Source organism: Pseudophryne corroboree, chromosome 1 (genome assembly GCF_028390025.1).
Source record: "Pseudophryne corroboree isolate aPseCor3 chromosome 1, aPseCor3.hap2, whole genome shotgun sequence".
Lineage (NCBI taxonomy): Eukaryota > Metazoa > Chordata > Amphibia > Anura > Myobatrachidae > Pseudophryne > Pseudophryne corroboree.
Genome location: NC_086444.1, coordinates 618,453,153 through 618,472,595, shown reverse-complemented (window position 1 = coordinate 618,472,595; position 19,443 = coordinate 618,453,153). Strand labels below are relative to the sequence as shown.

Here is a 19,443-nt window from a genome sequence, read left to right as displayed (position 1 = left end):
CGTCCTCACCTCTCTCTCTCTCCCTCCCTCTCTCTTGTCCTCACCTCTCTCTCTCTTGTCCTCACCTCTCTCTCTCTCTCTTGTCCTCACCTCTCTCTCTCTCTTGTCCTCACCTTGCTCTCTTGTCCACGCGGCCGCTCCGCAGCAGATTTGAAATAGTAGTGCCGAGGTCATAGGAGCCGCACTGCAGTGCTGCACCAAAGGCCGCCGACCACAGCTGCCTTCTCCTCCATTGTCCATTGCACCGCCACCGCCATCTGCCTCCTCCTCGCCTGCACCGGCGCTGCCCTCGGCCTTCTCTGCCGACATCGGTATGGGTGAGGTTCTCTGTTTGGCTTTAAAATATAGATTGCCTTGTTGTAGATGGGCGTACAGTGAGGAGCTAAATTGGATAGACCTGTGCCCTCAGCCCTTCTCTGCACCTCCGCCAGCTCCCACAGCCTCCTCCTCCGCACCATCTTCGAAGCCCACAGCCTCCTCCGCCCTGCGCCGACCACAGCCGCCTTATCCACCACACCGCAGACCCCAGCATCCTCAGCACTGCCACTGCTAAATAGGTAATCTTACCCTGCTGCCTTTCTCTTTCCCTAGTCCCTACTGTATGCCCTTGCTATCCCTCTCTCTGTCACTCTCCCTGTCCCTATGTCTCTGCTGTCACTTTCCCTGTCCCTCTGTCACTCTCCCTGTCCCTCACTCTCCCTGTCCCTATGTGCTTGCTGTCACTCTCTCTGAATTTTGTCATAATGTGGCATAATGTGAATTTTGGTTCATTCTGTGTGCTATAATGTGAATTTTGGCTCATACCGTGTGCTATAATGTGAATTTTGGCTCATACTGTGTGCTATAATGTGAATTTTGGCTCATACTGTGTGCTATAATGTGAATTTTGGCTCATACCGTGTGCTATAATGTGAATTTTGGCTCATTCTGTGTGCTATAATGTGAATTTTGGCTAATTTTGTGTGCTATAATGTGAATTGTGGCTCATTCTGTGTGCTATAATGTGAATTGCGGCTCATTCTGTGTGCTATAACGTGAAATACGGCTCATTCCGTGTGCTATAATGTGAATTTCGGCTCATTCCATGTGCCATAATGTGAATTTCGGCTCATTCCGTGTGCTATAATGTGAAAGGGGCACCAGTACTAGATAGTATAAGGGGTCCTACTATTGTGGTGCATAATGTGTATAAGGAGTATATGGTGTGGTAAACTACACTGAAGGACACGCCCCATTTTGAGTGGCCACACCCCTTTTTCAGAGCGCTTGGTTACAACCTTTGCTTTTCCATACCCCCACTTCAACATTTCCACTTCAACCACTGGTTGTGTGTATTTTAATAGAAAATGATGAACACTTGTATGTTGTTATAACATTAATTATATTTGTAAGAGCACAGAAGTAGGAGGAGTCAATAATAGTAAGGGGAGGAGTCAGATGCTGACACCGAGGTGGGCCCGTGTGCTTCAAAAATGCCAAGGCCTATTTTTAGTCCCAGTCCGGCCCTGCACGTAAGGCAGATTTTTCATCACAGCCTCAAGAGGTGCAAGGAAAAATCCATGTTAAATGCACCCTCTGGAGTTTAATATGCTGGAAAACCCATAGATTCTGTCACTTGACGCGGAAACTATGGGTTATCGTGCGTTACCCACTGGTTTACAGAGCTTGGTATGCAAATACATAATAGGCAACTAGCAATTTTCATAACTGTTGCTTGATAAACCTGCCCATAAGGTACAGTATGTCTGTTCATTGTACATGCCCTGGGTAAAGTTCTACTTATCTTTAGAACTGGTAAGGTCCTGTTCAGGGACGGTTCTTGCCCTTGTGGCGCCGCAGGCAAAACGATAGGGACGTGGCTTCATACGGGGGCGTGGTCCGTTACACCCCCATTTGTGCCCCCTGTAGCGCCGCTGAAAGAGAAAAAAAATTATACTTACTATCCCCGCTCCTGATTCCAGACCGCTGCAGACCTCCGCCGATGCCGCTCCTCTCCTCGGATCAGCATAGACACTAGAGGTCAATTATGACCCCTAGCGTCTGTGCCACAATGCTGTGCGATGATGTCATTGCGCACCGCACAGCAAAGGTCCCCTCCACGAAGGGAAACTAGACGCGTAGCGTCTGGTTCCCTTCACAGCGGGGGACCAGCGGGGGGGCACAGCGGAGCAGGGCACAGTAGTGGATCTTGCCATGGTGCGGCACCCTCCGGATGGCGCCAGTGCCCTCCGGAAGGCGGCGCCCAGGGCAAAAGTCCTGGTTACCCGGGCAAGATCCGCTACTGGTCCAGTTATCATTGAGTAGTGTCTTCTGTTCTGTGCAATGAACATACCTCAGTGTATAACGATGCTGATAATATCTATACACCTCCAGCACCCAGAGACTGTGTTTGTCTAGGTACACACCAGGCAGATCTATCTGCCGTGCCAACCCAGTGGCCAATTCAGGTATGCATATACACAATTTGGAGGGGGAATGGCCATGCCTCCCTAATATGGCAACTCCTGTACCCGGGCCTTGTCCAGCTCTTGGCGGCCCTAGGAGTAAGTGTAATATTTTGAGCAGCCCCAATAATTTTGGAAAGTTGCTCCTATGAATATTATTGACTTTTTTTAAGGAATAAGGGATAAGAGACAGCAATAAATTGAGGCCTATGATGTATTCAGAAGTAATAAGGTTCACATTCAGCTCACTTAAAAGTTTTCATAATTACCCAGAAAGCACCAGGAAGGTTCATTAATGTAGTCCATTTACTCATTGCATATAATAACCGGTTCTACAAGGATTTTCTGCTGTTTTAGATGTGTGATGATATAATGCATATAGTTGCTTTCATGTCTTGAGGATGCCAATCAATATGTAAATGCAGCATTTTACAAAGTGCTTGAAAGAGTATGTATCACAGTACATTACAGAACAGGTTACATATGGATAATGCCTGATTTCAGATTACATGTAATGACTGTGATAACGGCTTAACCAAAGTGTGGGGAAAATAATAGCACACCTTAGTGGACAATACCAGTTACTGTAAATTACTGGCTTTAATTATCCATGTCATTATGTTCAGAGATGGTCTTTGAAATCCACTCCAAGTAATTTGCAACTCTACTGTAGACACCAGGAGGGTGATCAAATCCATATGATACTACACCTTCCACAGTCCCTCCACAAATAAGAGGTCCCCCAGAGTCTCCCTGAAAAGACAGGATGAAAAAATACTATATTTGACACATGGTGGAAAGAATAGCATTATTATTATTATTATTATTATTATTATTATTATTATTAACATCATTAATACTATACATGGTCTTAACATAAATGTTCCATGGCAAGTAACCATACTATTTTTTTGTGACATCATTAAATTGTACTTTACTACTTTAGTACATTGGCTCCTGACTGATACTTTGGGGTCTATTCATGAAGCAGTGAAAGAGAATGGAGAAAAGGACCAGTGGAGAAGTTGCCCATAGCAACCAATCAGCTTTGAAGGAAGCCTCTATCAAATACATTCTATAAAATGTAATGGAGATGCTGATTGGTTGCCATGGTAAACTTCTTCACTGAACTGTTTCTCCAATCTTTTCACTGCTTCATGAATAAACCCCAACGCATTATCACTAGAATGCCTCAGACTACAAGAAGTCTCAAATATCAGTTTATTCATATTATGCCAAAGGCAAAACATCAGGAAGTATAGTACTGAGATATAGATTTGGGAATTATTTCTTAAAAATAGTGTGTACACTAATAACTGCAAATCATAGTTGGGGGCTTACTTAGTATAGATCAGCATACCACCCAACATGACCCTCTCCAGGAGGGACAGAATGCTCTGCTCCTGGACTTTTCTCTTGATTTATGATGGCTGAAACATGTTAATGGATAAGGAAGGTGTTTCAGCAAAGGAGATGGCAATCATAACTTAAGAGGGAAGCCCAGGAGCAGAGCATTCTGTCCCTCCTGGAAGTATGGATCAGTCAGTGGCGTCACAAGCCGGGTACAGGGGGTGCGGCCTGCACCCAGGTGTGACGCCTAGAAGGGGTGACACCAATCTGTGGGCTCCTCCTCAATGACAGGAACCAGGTGCTGCAGTGTGAAATTCTGCTATAGCACCCGCCTCCTGTCATAGCAGAAGAGCCGACAGCGCTGCAGACAGTCTCCGGGGGCAGCCCAGTAAAGCCCTGCATCTCCCAAGATGCTGGGCATGCCCCCGGAATGACGACCCACGAGGCCACGCCCCATTTATTTGCAGCCACGCCCCCTTTTTTGTAGAGAGGGTGCCTCCAGCGTGCTGGCATATCGAGGGTGCGCACCGGGTGTCACTACACCCGGTGATGCCCCTGGGACCAGTTCATACTTGCCAACTTTTTAGAACTTCTCTCCGGTAGGCTAACTATTCTATACCTTTAGACCAGGACACTAATGAATTACACAGATTCTGGGGCTGGCTGGCCTGCATTTCACCTGATTTTAATCAGCCAAAGAACCTGTGATATCCATGAGCGTCCCGGTTTAAAGGGATAGTATGGTAAGCCTACTCTCCAGATGCAGCCCGGAGAGGTGACACTGCAGGCAACTTTCGGGAAAGGAAAGGGGGGATATCACGTCATTAGGCCCTGCCTCCATAGCATGTGATTTGCGTGTCTGCAAGGACCCATCAGGTACAAGATGCTCTGCTCCTGGACGTCCCTCGTATACCACGATCACATTGCCATTGCCAGGTCACACCCGGGAATTGGATACGGGTCCTTCCCAGCTGTGACCCGGTATTGGACCTGTGCAGTGTGAATGGGGTGGCTTCCCGACCCGGCAATATGCCATCTGGGGGGGCCACAGGCAGCAATGGGGGTGGGGCATAGGCGTTGCTGGAGATGACATCATCTCCATGCCGCCTCTCCCTATGCTGTGAACGGGTGCTGGGTTGCATCGATCCGAGAAAACCAATTCACACTGCGCCTGACCCAGTAATAACCCTTTTTTATACCTGGGTTAAATTTCCGGGTCAGGCGACCCGGAAATTTGAACCGTTCACACTGCACAGTGACCCGTGTCGACCCGGCAAAATACCGGGTCGATACCAGGTTTTTTGTGCTGTGTGAACGGTGTATGAATGTATGATTGCCTTGCCATCACCTGTGTTGAACTAGTTAATTCATGAGAAGGTTTCTCACCACAGGTGACGCAATCATACATTAGGAGGGAAGTCCAGGATCACAGCATTTTGTACCTGATGGATGGGGTTTTATTGGTGGATGTGAGAAAACAATATATAGCATAGTATTTTACGATGCTTTAATAAGAAGGTTCCAATGAAATGTACTTTAAATCATTTTAAAATGCTTATGTGGCTAAAATAAATGTCCAATATAGGTATTGTATCCTGAGTAAGAACTAGTATGGATTATATGCTTAGAGACTATCTACTCAGATACTATATTGATTCTGGATATTCCTTGGAATGTTGATCTGTTTCCACAAGACATCTATAGAGTAGACATCTTGTTACCAGCAGTATCAGGGACTGAAGGACCTTTTAACTTACAGTATATACAATAAACAGTACCTTGGACTTTTCTGTTATTCAGATAACCTGTTATTAAGGTGTGTATTTACTAAGCCTTGGATGGAGATAAAGTTGCTGGAGATAAAGTAACAGCCAATAAGCTCCTAACTGCCATGTCACAGGCTGGGTTTGAAAAATAACAGTTAGGAGCTGATTGGCTGGTGCTTTATCTCCAGAGACTTTATCTCCATCCAAGGCTTAGTAAATAGACCCCTAAGTCTATTAATGTACGTGTAATTGTTACTTCCTTATTAAAGCACTTGATATGTATATTCATTTGTGCCCTCCTCAGTATAATAGGCATCATTTTGCATAGCTAATTGATTGCACCCCTTTACCTGACTGGAGTCTCTGAGTTTGTGTATGTTTCCTGCGCAGATCATCCCCTCATCCAATATAGGAAAGAAGCGACGACACAACCTGCGGCTCACGATAGTCACGTTAACTTCAAATAATTTGTCAGTGTCATGCATCTTATCGATTAGTCCCCAGCCAGCGACACTGCAGGGGGTATTCTGTGGTAGGTCATTCTGGCTGGTGGGAAGTGGAACTGTCTGAACATAGTGATTTATCTGGGCTCGTGATGACAGCTGGTGAGAGCAGATATGAATGGGTTAGTAATGGCACGTTGTTATGGCTATGAGTATATGAGGTTATAATTCAGGCTATATAAAAAGGGTTGTCTACTGTGGTGGAGTACTCCCCATAACTCTGCATGAAGATATAAATTACACCCCTTTTACACCACTGCAATAACCCAGGGCTCTGTGTAAAAGGGTCTCCAAAAAATGACCCAGTGTTCAATGACATGGGACCCAGGTATCAGAGCAGTGTAAACGGGTGACCTGAGTCATCTGACCCAGGTCCCATTACAAGCATAGGAAGAGCCGGCTCATGGCGCTAGGAGACTGTCATCTCCAAGCGCTGGCAAAAATAGAAATACTTCACCCGTGTGCAGTGTAAACGCCACCAACCCAGGAATAACCTGGGTCAAAGAGCCAGGGTTTGCCCCGTGTTTGATCTGGGTTGGAACAGTGTTCAAAAACCCAGGTCAGTGCCGGAATTTAGGTGTAAAAGGGGTATCACATAGGGAGAAGCAAAGTTCTCTCCTTCTGACAGTCAAGCCAAAACTTGCCCAGGTTTAATATGGGAACTAAATGGACAAGACCTGTGAAAAGTCCCGTCAGTATTAGGGGTCTATATAGGAAACAAAAATTTCCTTTTTGTTAGCAGATACGCTGTATAGGAGCAGCACAAACTCTGTATTATGTATAAGTAGTATCAAACACATGGTGAAATCTTAATTTGCTGCAAGGAGGGAAGGAAAGAAGGAACATCATCTTCTATAACAGAGTCTGGATAAATACCCCCCCCCCCCCTCCAGCTCATTAGAAGTGGAGTGTGTACTACGCAGTCTCCAACAAAATTGCCTCTCTAGCGAAATGTCAGTTCCTAACCAAGATGGCCACCCAGGGCCAGTGCTACGGTGTTTGGCATCCAAACTATACATTTGTGCCTTCCTACAAATATGTCCTCTTGATGGGTCTCCAATGTAATGTTTCATATTTACCCCTTATTCACGTATTAACACACAGTGGTATCCCTTATTAACATTACACTACACAGTAGAGCCCTTTTTACACATTACACCACACAGTAGAGCCCCTAATACGCATAATGTCCCTCAGTAGAGTCCCTTATTTACCTTCTGCCACACAGAAGTACCCCTTATATACATTATGCCACACACTAGTAACCCTTATACATCACACAATGTAGCCCCTTATACACGTTACACCACACAGTATAGCCCCTTATTCATGTTATGCCACACAGTAGAGGCCCCCTTACCTATCTGATACTAAAATGTGGACTGGGGCTAATGCCCAGCCACTCACCAGAGGCTCCGGCTATTGCCTGTCTAGCTTAGGGCCCATAAAGTGACCTGAGCCTTATGCCCAGTCACTTTTACTTGCGGTATAGGCAATCTGCCTGCCTAATATGCCCCACAGGTCTGAGGTGTAATTGCAACCACGGACCTTATGCCTGACACCTGGAGGTCAAGGGATGGGGAAGAAGGTGGTAAATTGGTAAGCTGGGAGAGGCTGCAGTTGGGAACTTAATTTTGCACTTTGCTTCTCACCACCTGCAGCACTCTCCAGTCATCATCTTATTTCTTCTGCCACTGGGACATCCTGGTCAGCTGTGCCATTTTCTTGCCTCTTGAGAGGCCACTCGAGCGCTTTTCCCGACATTCTTTTCTTTTGACTGCTGCTGCCATACTGAAGACTCCACTTGGCAGAGTCTGATTTCAGACACCATGAGTGGGTGGAGCTATGATTCAGCGAGCCATGATTGGCTTGCTCCTGATTGATGAGGTGTGATTGGCTTCCTTCTGCTGACAATATCAAGTAAAAGTCCTGCATGTGTTTAAGGCACTGCATCACTCTCTTAAATTGCATTCCAATCTCTCTGATGAAGTTTACTGATACGTCTACAAAGATGAAGCATAGCTACTGAAATATCAGGCCTTGAAGTAATTGCCACATATAAAAATGTCCCCACTGCTTGTTGTTGCCTACTGTTCATTATTTGGTAAGAGATCATCTTCTAATTTCAGATATGATGAGTCCATTGGTGTTGTCACACCTTTAACTTCTGACATAGCAAACTGTTTGAGAATTGTACCAGTTTTAATAGACAGAGTTTAAAACTTCCATCTTCTTGTCGTTGTATGTGGATTCCTAGGTATGTCACCTCTTTTGGGATCCGGATTATAGATCTACACTAGAAAGGTCTACAGTCAATTATGGTCGACATGTAAATGGTAGATGGTTCAAAAGGTCAACAGGCTAAATTTAGCACAGCTACTATCACCATGCCACAGTGGAAACCATCCCCAGAGACTACGAATGGATGAAACTATAGGAACATTATAAAAAAGTGTCAAAAGTTTTTTTTAAGTAGTTTTTTTTCAAACTCTAGGTTTATTTGTCACCTATGCCTAATTTGTATTGCAGCACTCAAAGTTACATAAAAAACAAATGTATGAAAATGGAGTGTCTATGTGTAACTGTATTATATGACTGCTATTTGCTTTACGTTTAGAGAACTTCTAGTAAAATTATAGTCACTACACTTTGTACAGGCCCTTGCATTACACATATCCTCAAGGCACAAAGGGGAAATTCAATTAGGTGTGAAGGGGGCGGATTTGCCATTGCTGCAATGTTTCAATGCCAGCCCTGATTCGCCCCTTCGTATGGTCGGCTGAATGTGGAACTCACTTAAAAGTGCTCACACCCTATGGGACAGCGAGCACTTTTAAGTGAGATCCTCCGTCGTAAAGTGTGGCAGTGTCGCGCGGATTCACCAGGTGAATAATTGAATTCCCCCAGAGAACCAAATTCATGTTTGGAATGAATTACCCATCTGTAATTCTGTGTAATTAAACATTAGAATGCATCAGGAAGCGTCTGTAGGAGATAGACACCTCTTGCTAGCATTTGTAAGATCTGAGTGCTGCTTCTGAGGACACAGCCTTGGATCACCATCGCAGCCATCACGACCATAGGTTCCCCTCTCCGCCCACCAAATGCTGCAGCATGTCAACCATGTTGTGGTTGATAGGGTGCTGCGAACGTGAAAGCAAGAACCGTTCTGCACATGCTCAGAACAGGTCTTGATCCAGCGCAGCCCCTCAACCATTAGGTTTAAGTACAAATTTGAATTAGGCCCAGAGACCCACTACTATGCACAGCCATGTATGATACAGATCCCTGAGAAACTGCCTATACCCATTTATTGCTACAGATCCTGCTAGTACTTGGGTCAGACCTCTTACATTCATGGCATTAAACCTATCGCATTATCAATGGCAGATGCATTATGGCACTTGGAACAGACAAACATGACACAACACTGCTTTTGGAGGCTACCAATTAGTAAGCAAAAATTAGGAATAAATTACTAGCAAGACCTTATTGGTTAGACTATGCAAATTGGATATCCAACTCATACTACAACATAAGTAGGCTAGCTTTGTGGTTAGACTTGTAATTTAGCCCATAGTTTTGACCAACTGTACTAGAGGTGATCCATCTCCATCCCCTGCCAATTGCATAGGCTGATGAGCACTAAAATCCCCGGGTAGGGATGGACATCGGAAGCCTGGCATCAAATGGTTCCCGGGCTTCCGACATCCATTGCAACCATTCAATGGTATGACAGTCGATTGTTTTAGTGTGCGCATGTGCAGAAGAATCCAGAGCTACTCAATTGTGCACAGTAACTGTGCTGTAGATGCCACTTCCAGGTGTTTGCATCTGCGCAGAAACTGTCAATCACTAGATGGGCATCGGAAAGCGGGCAACCATCATATACCCGCAATTCGGTGGGAAAAATACTTCCATCGAATCAGAAACATTTCAATGTTCTTTCTGTCTCTACAGGTAGGTGTACCTGCATGCCGACAATCACAGATGCCAGTAAGCAGATGGAAAAGGTGGGATATACTGGGATTTTCATGAGAAAATTGATGCATCCCACCTATAAGTAGGTAAGGATCAAAATTGCAGCATGAAGTGAGTTGGTGGAACTGAGAGGGAGATTGATGTAAGTAATGAACGAACAAGCCAATTTGCTTTAGTATATCTTGTATAAATACTCAGCTTTTATATAGGTGTGTGTGTGTTAAAAAGAACTTAGGCCCTCATTCTGAGTTGATCGCACTTAGCAACTTTTTACTGCTAGTGCGATCAACTAATCTCCGCCTATGGGGGAGTGTATTTTAGCATAGCAGGGCTGCGATCACTTGTTCAGCCCTGCTATGCTAAAAAGGTTTCCTGCAAAACAAGACCAGCCCTGGACGGACTTACCCTCTGCGACGTATCCAGCGATGATGGACATGGCTTTGACGTCAGACATCCGCCCTCCGTTCGCCTGTACACGCCTGCGTTTTCCTTACTACTCCCCAAAAACAGCTCCAAACGGTGAGTTGCCACCCCGGAACGCCTTCCTGCAGTCAATCTTCTTGCGGTCGCCGCTGCGACCACTTTCTTCACGCGCGTGCACAGTAGTGACCCTGTTGCAGCTGTGCGAACGAAAGGACGCTGCGATTGGGTCGGAATTACCCCCTTTGTCTCTTTGTGTAATGAAATCCATAGCAAGCCCTTACAGTAGGTAAGGGCTTGCTCTTATAATGTAATTTGCTCTCAACCCAGTGAAGTGAGCAGAACACTGAAACATCTAATGGGTAATCTCATTCACATCTCTCCCACAAACTCATACCCCCTATCCTGTGCCCTCTGGAATGCCACATCTGTTTGTAACAAACTGGTCCCCACTCATGACCTTTTCATTTCCAATTCCTTACACCTACTAGCCATTACTGAAACTTGGATTACGCCCTCTGACACTACTTCTCCTGCTGCTCTCTCTGCTGGTGGCCTCACATTCACACACACACACCCCGACCAGGGGGTCGCCATGGGGGTGGTGTAGGGGTCCTTTTACCTTCTAGTTACTCCTACCAACTCATACCACCAGAACCATCCCTTACATTCTCTACATTTGAGGTCCATACCATACGCCTCTTCCAACCAGTACATCTTAGAGTAGCTGTCATTTACCGCCCTCCCTGGCACTGCTTCCAAATTCATCGACAACTTTGCTTCCTGGCTTCCTCACTTCCTCTCTTCAGACATTCCCTCCATTATACTAGGCGATTTCCACATCCCTATTGACATTCTCACACAATCCCCTGCCTCTAAACTCCTTAACCTCACCTCTTCACTTGGTCTCTCCCAGTGGACCTCCTCACCCTCCCATGTGAATGGGAGCTCACTGGATCTGGTCTTCACTCACCGCTGTGATATTTCTGATTTTTACAACTCCCAATTTCCCCTCTCTGACCACCACCTGCTCTCCTTTAACCTATCTCTCTCGACTTCCCCATCTCTACCTCCTAAGGTTACCATCACTAAGCGTAACATTGAAGCTACTGACACCACATTCCTTTCCTCCCTGTTTGACTTGCTTATCTCTCCTTTTCTCTCTCTCTCATGCCCTGAACAAGCCACTTCCACATACAATGCATCCCTTACTTCTGCTCTTGACTCTGTTGCTCCACCAACCACTATTCACCCTCGCGAATTAACACCTCAACCCTGGCAAACCAAATGCACCAGATATCTACAAAAATGCTCACGTACTGCTGAGCGACACTGGAGGAAATCACGCTCTAAGGCAGACTTCCTCCATTTCAAACTTATGCGCTCATCCTTCAGTGCTGCCCTTTCTCTTGCTAAACAGTCATACTTCAAGAACCTCATCTCCTCCCAGTCTTCCAACCCCCGGCACCTCTTTGCCACTCTCAACTCACTCCTCTGCCCACCTCCACCTCATCTCCCTTCCTCACTCTCTGCTCTTGACCTTGCTCCTTACTTCACATCCAAAATTGACTCCATACGTCAGGACATCACATCACACAGACCATCAGTAACCAGCCTTCTCCCATCCCTTACCAACCCTCCCCATCCCTCGCACCAACTCTGACATCTTTCTCCCATGCATCTGGAGAGGAAGCCATGGCCCTCATTCGTTCCTGTCCCCTCACCACATCCCCACTTGACCCTATCCCCTCCCGCCTCCTCCGCTACCTCTCTCCTTCTGCTTGTTCCCATCTTTCCCACCTTCTCAATCTCTCCCTCTCATCAGGCACTGTCCCCTCTGCCTTCAAGCATGCACTCATCTTTCCTATTCTTAAAAAACCTACCCTTGATCCAAACACTCTCTCCAACTACCGACCCATCTCTCTCCTCCCTTTTGCCTCCAAACTCCTTGAGCGTATTGTCTACAACCGCCTTACTTCCTTCCTTTCCTCACACTCACTGCTTGACCCATTCCAGTCTGGCTTCCGTCCTCTCCACTCCACTGAAACTGCCCTTACAAAAGTATGCAATGACCTCCATGCTGCTAAATCTAAGGGACACGAATCTCTACTTATTCTACTGGATCTCTCTGCTGCTTTTGACACTGTGGACCATCCTCTCCTACTGCAAATCCTTCACTCCATTGGTCTGTGTGACACTGCCCTCTCTTGGCTGTCTTCCTTCCTTTCTGACCGTTCATTCTCTGTCTCCTCTCAGGACTCCACCTCCCCCTCACTTCCACTAACTGTAGGGGTACCTCAAGGTTCTGTCCTTGGTCCTCTTCTCTTCTCTCTCTGTACGTCCTCACTAGGTAAGCTCATTAGTTCTTTTGGTTTCCAATATCATCTCTATGCTGATGACACTCAAATCTATCTTTCCTCTCCAGACCTCTCCCCTGCTCTCCTCCCTCGTATCTCCAACTGTCTCTCTGCTACCTCTTCCTGGATGTCCCAGCGCTTTCTTAAACTTAACATGTCTAAGACCGAGCTGATCATCTTCCCTCCCTCCCGCATAACCTCACCTCTTACAATCTCATTATCTATTGATGGCACTACTATCTCATCTAGCCCCGAAGTGCGCTGTCTTGGAGTAATCCTTGACTCCTCCCTCTCCTTCAAACCACACATTCAGCACCTCTCACAAACCTGCCGTTTTCATCTAAAAAATATTTCCAGGATCAGACCTTTTCTGACCCAGGATGCTACTAAGACTCTTATCCACTCACTGGTCATCTCCAGACTGGACTACTGTAATCTCCTCCTGACTGGCATTCCTGACAAATACCTCTCTCCACTCCAATCTATCCTCAATGCTGCTGCCCGGCTCATTTTCCTCACCAAACGCACTACGTCCACCCCATCTCGCTTACTAGACCTTCACTGGCTCCCCTTCCCTTTCAGAATCCATTTCAAGCTTTTCACACTTGCTTACAAAGCCCTCTCCCATCTACATCTCTGACCTTATCTCCCTTTACACTCCCACCTGTCCTCTTCGCTCTGCTAATGCATGCCGATTCTCCTGTCTACGGATCACTTCCTCCGACTCCTACCTCCAAGATTTTTCACGTGCTGCACCACTTCTCTGGAATTCCCTACCTCTCCCCCTCAGACTCTACACCTCTCTACAAAACTTCAAACGGGCTCTCAAGACCCACTTCTACATCAAACCCAGCCAAATCTCATCCTAAACCTCTGTTCCACGCTCTCTATGTACCCCATCTGTCACACCCCTGCCTGTCTACCCCTCCCCTTTAGAATGTAAGCTCTCACGAGCAGGGCCCTCTTCCCTCATGTGCTTATCCTTTTCTTACTTTAATAATATTCAACTGCACCAAATCCAGCAGTCTTCTGCCACCTGATACTTATTCCAGTGTCATCTGCTGATGTAGCTATGTTTATTTACCCTGTACTTGTCCTATATTGTCGTCAACTGTAAATTGCTGTTTTCCTGCTTGATTATTTGTTTATGTACTCTGTAATTGGGCGCTGCGGAACCCTTGTGGCACCTTATAAATAAAGGATAATAATAATAATAATAGGCAACACGTTAAATTTTGTTTAGAAAGAAGAGATAAGAAATGTTATTCTCACCTTTAATAGCATGATATCATTAGACATCACTTCGTTATCATACTCTGCATGGACGTGATAGCTTTGGACCCCAAGGATCTGCTGTGTTTGTTCTGGTTGAGACACATCATGAGCTCCAAGGACAATTGTGGTATCGCTACTGTATAGAGAGATTCCCAAAGATCTACTAAGGTTACATTTGTTGTGTGCACTGGGAATTATTTTGGCATATTAGTATGAAGTGTAATTGCTGTGGAGAGAAGACACTGGACGCGTCCAGAAAACAACACATATATGTTCATAGAGATTTGCAGTATTCTACTTGGAATTATACAACTGCCCATAATGCAATTATGTTATACCTTTTCTCACACCTCTAGTCTTGGTGTACAAATCCTCTGTGTGCAGTATGGGACTGTCAGAGTTAAAGGGGTCTATTTTTCATCCCTTAATTCATCATCCCTTAATTTCAACAAAAGTAGGTGAAAATTAACGTTTTCATATACATTTGTAGAAACTAAGGGGCAGATGTATTAAGCCTAGAGAAGTGATAAAGAAGTGATAAGTGCACGGTGATAACGCACCAGCCAATCAGCTCCTGTCATTTTTCAAACCCGTAATCACTGGCTGGTGCGTTATCGCCTTGCTCTTATCACTGCTTTCAGTGGCGCACGCAGGGGGGGGGGGGGGGGGGTTTCCGAGCACCCAGAAACCCCCCTCCACCAAAAAAAAATATTTGTTTTTTTTTGCTGCATGAGTATTATTAATGGCTGTCTATCATCCTCTGCAGCCTGCTGTCTTCCTGGTGGCACTTGTAAGTGCTCAATAAAAGTTTACTTTATTTTAATTATAGTACATACAGTATATATCCATGTGCATGCATATATATATATATATATATATACACATATATACATACATACATACATATAAACACACACACACACATATGATATATATATATATATACATGTGTGTATATATACGTGTACTGTGTGTGTGTGTGTGTGTGTGTGTGTGTGTGTGTATATATATATATATATATATATATATATATAGAAAGAGATTATTGCGCCACTTGTGTTCAACAACAACAAATATAAAAACAATAGGTATAAATTTAACCTATAAAATAAATGACACTCCCTGTCAGTGACCTCATACCAAGTTAAGCATAAATCTTTTTATATATTTTAACTGGTATTATCTTGTATTGTGTATGCTGTTTTTATCCCATTTTTTAAAGAGAATTGCTGCTCAAATTTTATTTGTTCATTTTATTTGTTAATAAATTGTATTTTATTATTCTCAGACCCACTCATTCTCATTGTGTATCTCTTAGACACCATTGGTCGCTATATCCCCCACCCCCCTGTGTGTTGTTTTATATATATATATATATATATATATATATATATATATATATCCAATGAATCCACACTCACTGCTGCAAATTACATCATGGGCGGTGCTCCATAAAGGGCTCTCAAATAGTCCAAAATATATCCAAGAAGAGTACAGGCACTCACCACTTCCTTGATGATAATGAATTTATTATACCTCACAGGTGTATCTCACATAGAGTTGAACGACAGCATGTCAGCAAAAATGTTGACGTTTCGGCTCCATCCGAGCCTTTGTCAAGACAGACAAAATCACATCAGGTTAACACCCAGCAGCCTGATGTGATTTTGTCTGTCTTGACAAAGGCTCGGATGAAGCTGAAACGTCGACATTTTTGCTGACATGCTGGCGTTCCTCTCTATGTGAGATACACCTGTGAGGTATAATAAATTCATTATCATCAAGGAAGTGGTGAGTGCCTGTACTCTTCTTGGATATATATATATATATATATATATATATGTATGCATGTTTAATATGCTATGTATGTGTATGTATGTATATGTATATATATATGTGTGTATATACGGTATATATATATATATATATATATATGTGTAGATATGTGTGTATGTGTATATATATATATATATATATATATATATATACATATACACACACACAGACACACTAGTTTTACCGACCCAGCATATACTGGGTCACCTCAATCCCCACCCCCGTGATTGGCTCCACCCAGTTCTGGAAACCCCCCCATGCAAATCCTGCGTTTGCCACTGGCTTTATCACTTCTTTATCCCTTCTCCAGGATAATACATCTGCCCCTAAGTACCAGGGCTATTCATTATTAAGGTAATGCAGGAGATATCATGGAAATCTCCTACCTACCTTTCAGCCCCAATCTGGCTCGCTGTTCCCATTCACTACTATGGGGACCTAAATTCATCAAGCTCTGGGAATACTACATTTTTGGAGCTTGACCCCTGCTCCGACGCAGGACCCCAGTCCACCGCTGCTACTCACAATGTGATAGATACTTTCATTACCAGGGACCACCCAGCTTCCGATAATTAACACGATAAATACTTTACTTAGGGGCTGAGTCTGAGATTTATGCTAATGCATTGCTGGTACGATCCTGTATGCAGCGGATGTGCAATAATATGCTAATTCTGCCTGTAAATGGATGAGATGCCCACCAGCAGCCTCGCTAATATATACACACACACAGCGTTGGTCGCAGATGTTTTGATAATTGACCATCGGAATAGCCCTATGGGCGTGCAGAAAGGCCACATGTATATAATGTAGGTGCCGTATTTTCGGCATACAGTATCACATTTGTTGGCTGAGGCATGTCCAAAAAGTGTCATGACACACTTGTGGTTTGGCCTCTACTCCTCGTTACCTCCAACAAAAACTCTTGTGGGAGAACTCCATGGTTTTGAAGTGCACAATGTGCACATATGTATTGTACTACAGTGGAGCCATGAGCTACATCGCAGGCGAGTGCACAGAGATGCTCCAATTCACTTTGAATGGGGCGCGTGCGCGTCTACGACGCACATGTGTCCCATTCATGCCCGGGAGTCCACCTCACCGGGCGCACTCAGTCGCAGATGGAGCCACGATTAGCGTGGCTCCATCGTATGTAGCAGTATTTAACACTATGGGCCAAATATACTTGCCAGTGATTTGCAGGATTCTGCATGAAGACAACACTATAGGCAATTTATTTGAAGTGGCAATTAGTTTAGATGTAAACCAAACTAGTTTTGCTTTTAAACTAATTGCCACTTTCAATCTAATGACTATCTCACCAGAATCGTGGTGGCTCCTGCAAATTTCTAGCTTTCAGACTAGAGGGATTATTCCGAGTTGATCACTCGCTAGCTACTTGTAGCAGCCGTGCAAACGCATAGGTCCCGCCCACAGGGGAGTGTGTGAACGCCTGTGCTGCCGAGCTCTGCAAAAACATTTTGTGCGGTTCCTGAGTAGCGCTGGACTTACTCAGCCCTTGCGATCACTTCAGTCTTTTTGGTGCCGGAATTTACGTCAGACACCCGCCCTCCAAACGCCCGTACACGCCTGCGTTTTCCCTACCACTCCCAGAAAACGGTCAGTTGATACCCATAAACGCCCTCTTTCTGTCAATCTCCTTGCAGTCGCACGTGCGAATGGATTCTTCGTTAAATCCATAGCTCAACAACGATCCGCTTTGTACCCGTACGATGCGCATGTGCATTGTGGTGCATACGCATGCGAAGTCAAAACCTGATCGCTGCACTGTGAAAATCGGTAGCGAGCGATCAACTCGGAATGACCCCCTAGGCCATTTGTGGCAGTATTGGCACCCAGTCTAGTTTACATTAGTGGAAATATAAATGACTGACACTAGATAAAGTCTCCACAGTCACTTACTTGTGGCAGTGAGCGGCAGACAACACCCACTCTGGAGTAATAAGAGAACCACCACAAAAGTGTCCACCACTGTCACTACTTGTCAGGGATGCCATATAAGGCCTTGAGTGTGGTTTGGCTTCATCACCTCCAATAATCCCTTGGCGGATCTTCTCTGTAACATATACCAGAATTAGTAATCATGTATACTGCATGGATATATACTTATAGTAATCTATCTCCCTTAATCAAGTTCAATCAAGTGAGTCAGAATTCTAAATTGTATGAAATTAAACATTATAGGGCTTAATTATTAAAGGTGCAAAAATGGAACTGAGCCACAGCTACCAATCAGCAATTAGTTTGTATCTGTTTAATGCAAGTTATACAATAAAAACAAGTTTCTTATAGGTTATTATTGTTTAAAGCAAATTTGGTATAAATATTGAGCATCATAAGTGAACATGACACTTTTCCACCAGGTTGGGTACTGGATCTCGACAGTCAGGATGCCAATGGTAATGATACCGCCCGCAGCATCCCCACTGGCATAATCCAAACTCATTTTGGTAAGTACTATAACCTTTACCCTTACCCTCCCCTCCTGCAGCCTAACCCTAATCTCCCCCTAGCACAACCTAACCAAACCTTCCCCCCTCCTGCAGCCTAACCCTAACCATCCCCTCCCGCAGCCTAAAATCCCTCCATACATCTGCAATTGCAAAAAACCCCCACAGATTCTGCATTTTGTCCCCAATTTAAAGATACCCCAATCCACCAATCTGCGCCCATACATTACAGATATTATTCAGTGATATGCAGATTATTTTCAGCAAATACAGATCTACAGATCTTGAAAGGCCAATCAGTTTAGTAGAAACGGTCTGCAATCTGCTGATTGTTACCCATACTCTGTGAGATTAAACATGTTGAAAAACCTGATTTAACAATACCAATTGATTTTTGGATGATGTAAGGTAAATTTCTTTGGACAGTCACATACCGTAGTAAGCTGTATTAGGTTGTAACAGGCCAGTAGAAGCATGTGCTTGATATATTAGGACAATACTTATTTGTTAATATTACGGGGGGAATTCAATTTGGTGCGAAGAAACTCCGGGAGTGAAAAACGGATGGTTTTTTTTTTTAAACATTCGTTTTTATTGAGAATTTTACACAGAAATCGTGGAAACAGAAAGAAGAAATAGTGAAAACATTGGGGGGGGGGGGGGGAAGGGGGGGCAAGATCAGATACCAGAAACATGATAACTTACAATTGGTCCAGTGAACATTAGATTACAATAGGCTTCTAAGAAGGTCACAAGAATGAAATTAGAATAATATATAAAGCGTAAGGAGGAGCCACAAGAGGTTAGAAGACATGTAGCGCTGACAAATCAATTAATTAGCGGGGCGGCCACAAATGAATGAGCTAGACCAGCGTTGTATGTGGACCAGCTAGACCATTTCGTGAGAATGGAAGGTGAAGATGAATATTTAGCTTCAGCTGTTTCGTAAATAAAATGCCTATGAACTTTTTGTTGAATGACCGTCAAGGAAGGGATATTATCTGTTTTCCATAATTGGGCAATAGCAGCTTTAGTAGCTA

At 44.4% G+C, this 19,443-nt stretch overlaps 1 protein-coding gene across 4 annotated transcripts in view; it reads right to left on the bottom strand.

Moving 5' to 3' along the window:
- Positions 1 to 2,732: 2,732 nt before the first annotated feature.
- The window catches only part of LOC134903177 (duodenase-1-like), a 61,144-nt gene continuing 44,433 nt past the window's right edge, over positions 2,733 to 19,443 (bottom strand). For 3 of the 4 annotated variants that reach the window (XM_063914447.1, XM_063914448.1, XM_063914450.1), the window contains 4 exons: positions 17,856 to 18,009; positions 14,094 to 14,256; positions 5,911 to 6,162; positions 2,733 to 3,197 (listed from right to left, as the gene is read on the bottom strand). In XM_063914447.1, the coding sequence (XP_063770517.1) occupies positions 3,045 to 3,197; positions 5,911 to 6,162; positions 14,094 to 14,256; positions 17,856 to 18,009 (722 nt within the window). In that variant the 3' untranslated portion in view covers positions 2,733 to 3,044. The remainder of the gene's footprint in view (positions 3,198 to 5,910; positions 6,163 to 14,093; positions 14,257 to 17,855; positions 18,010 to 19,443) is intronic. The other variant, XM_063914449.1, reaches the window with a different exon arrangement.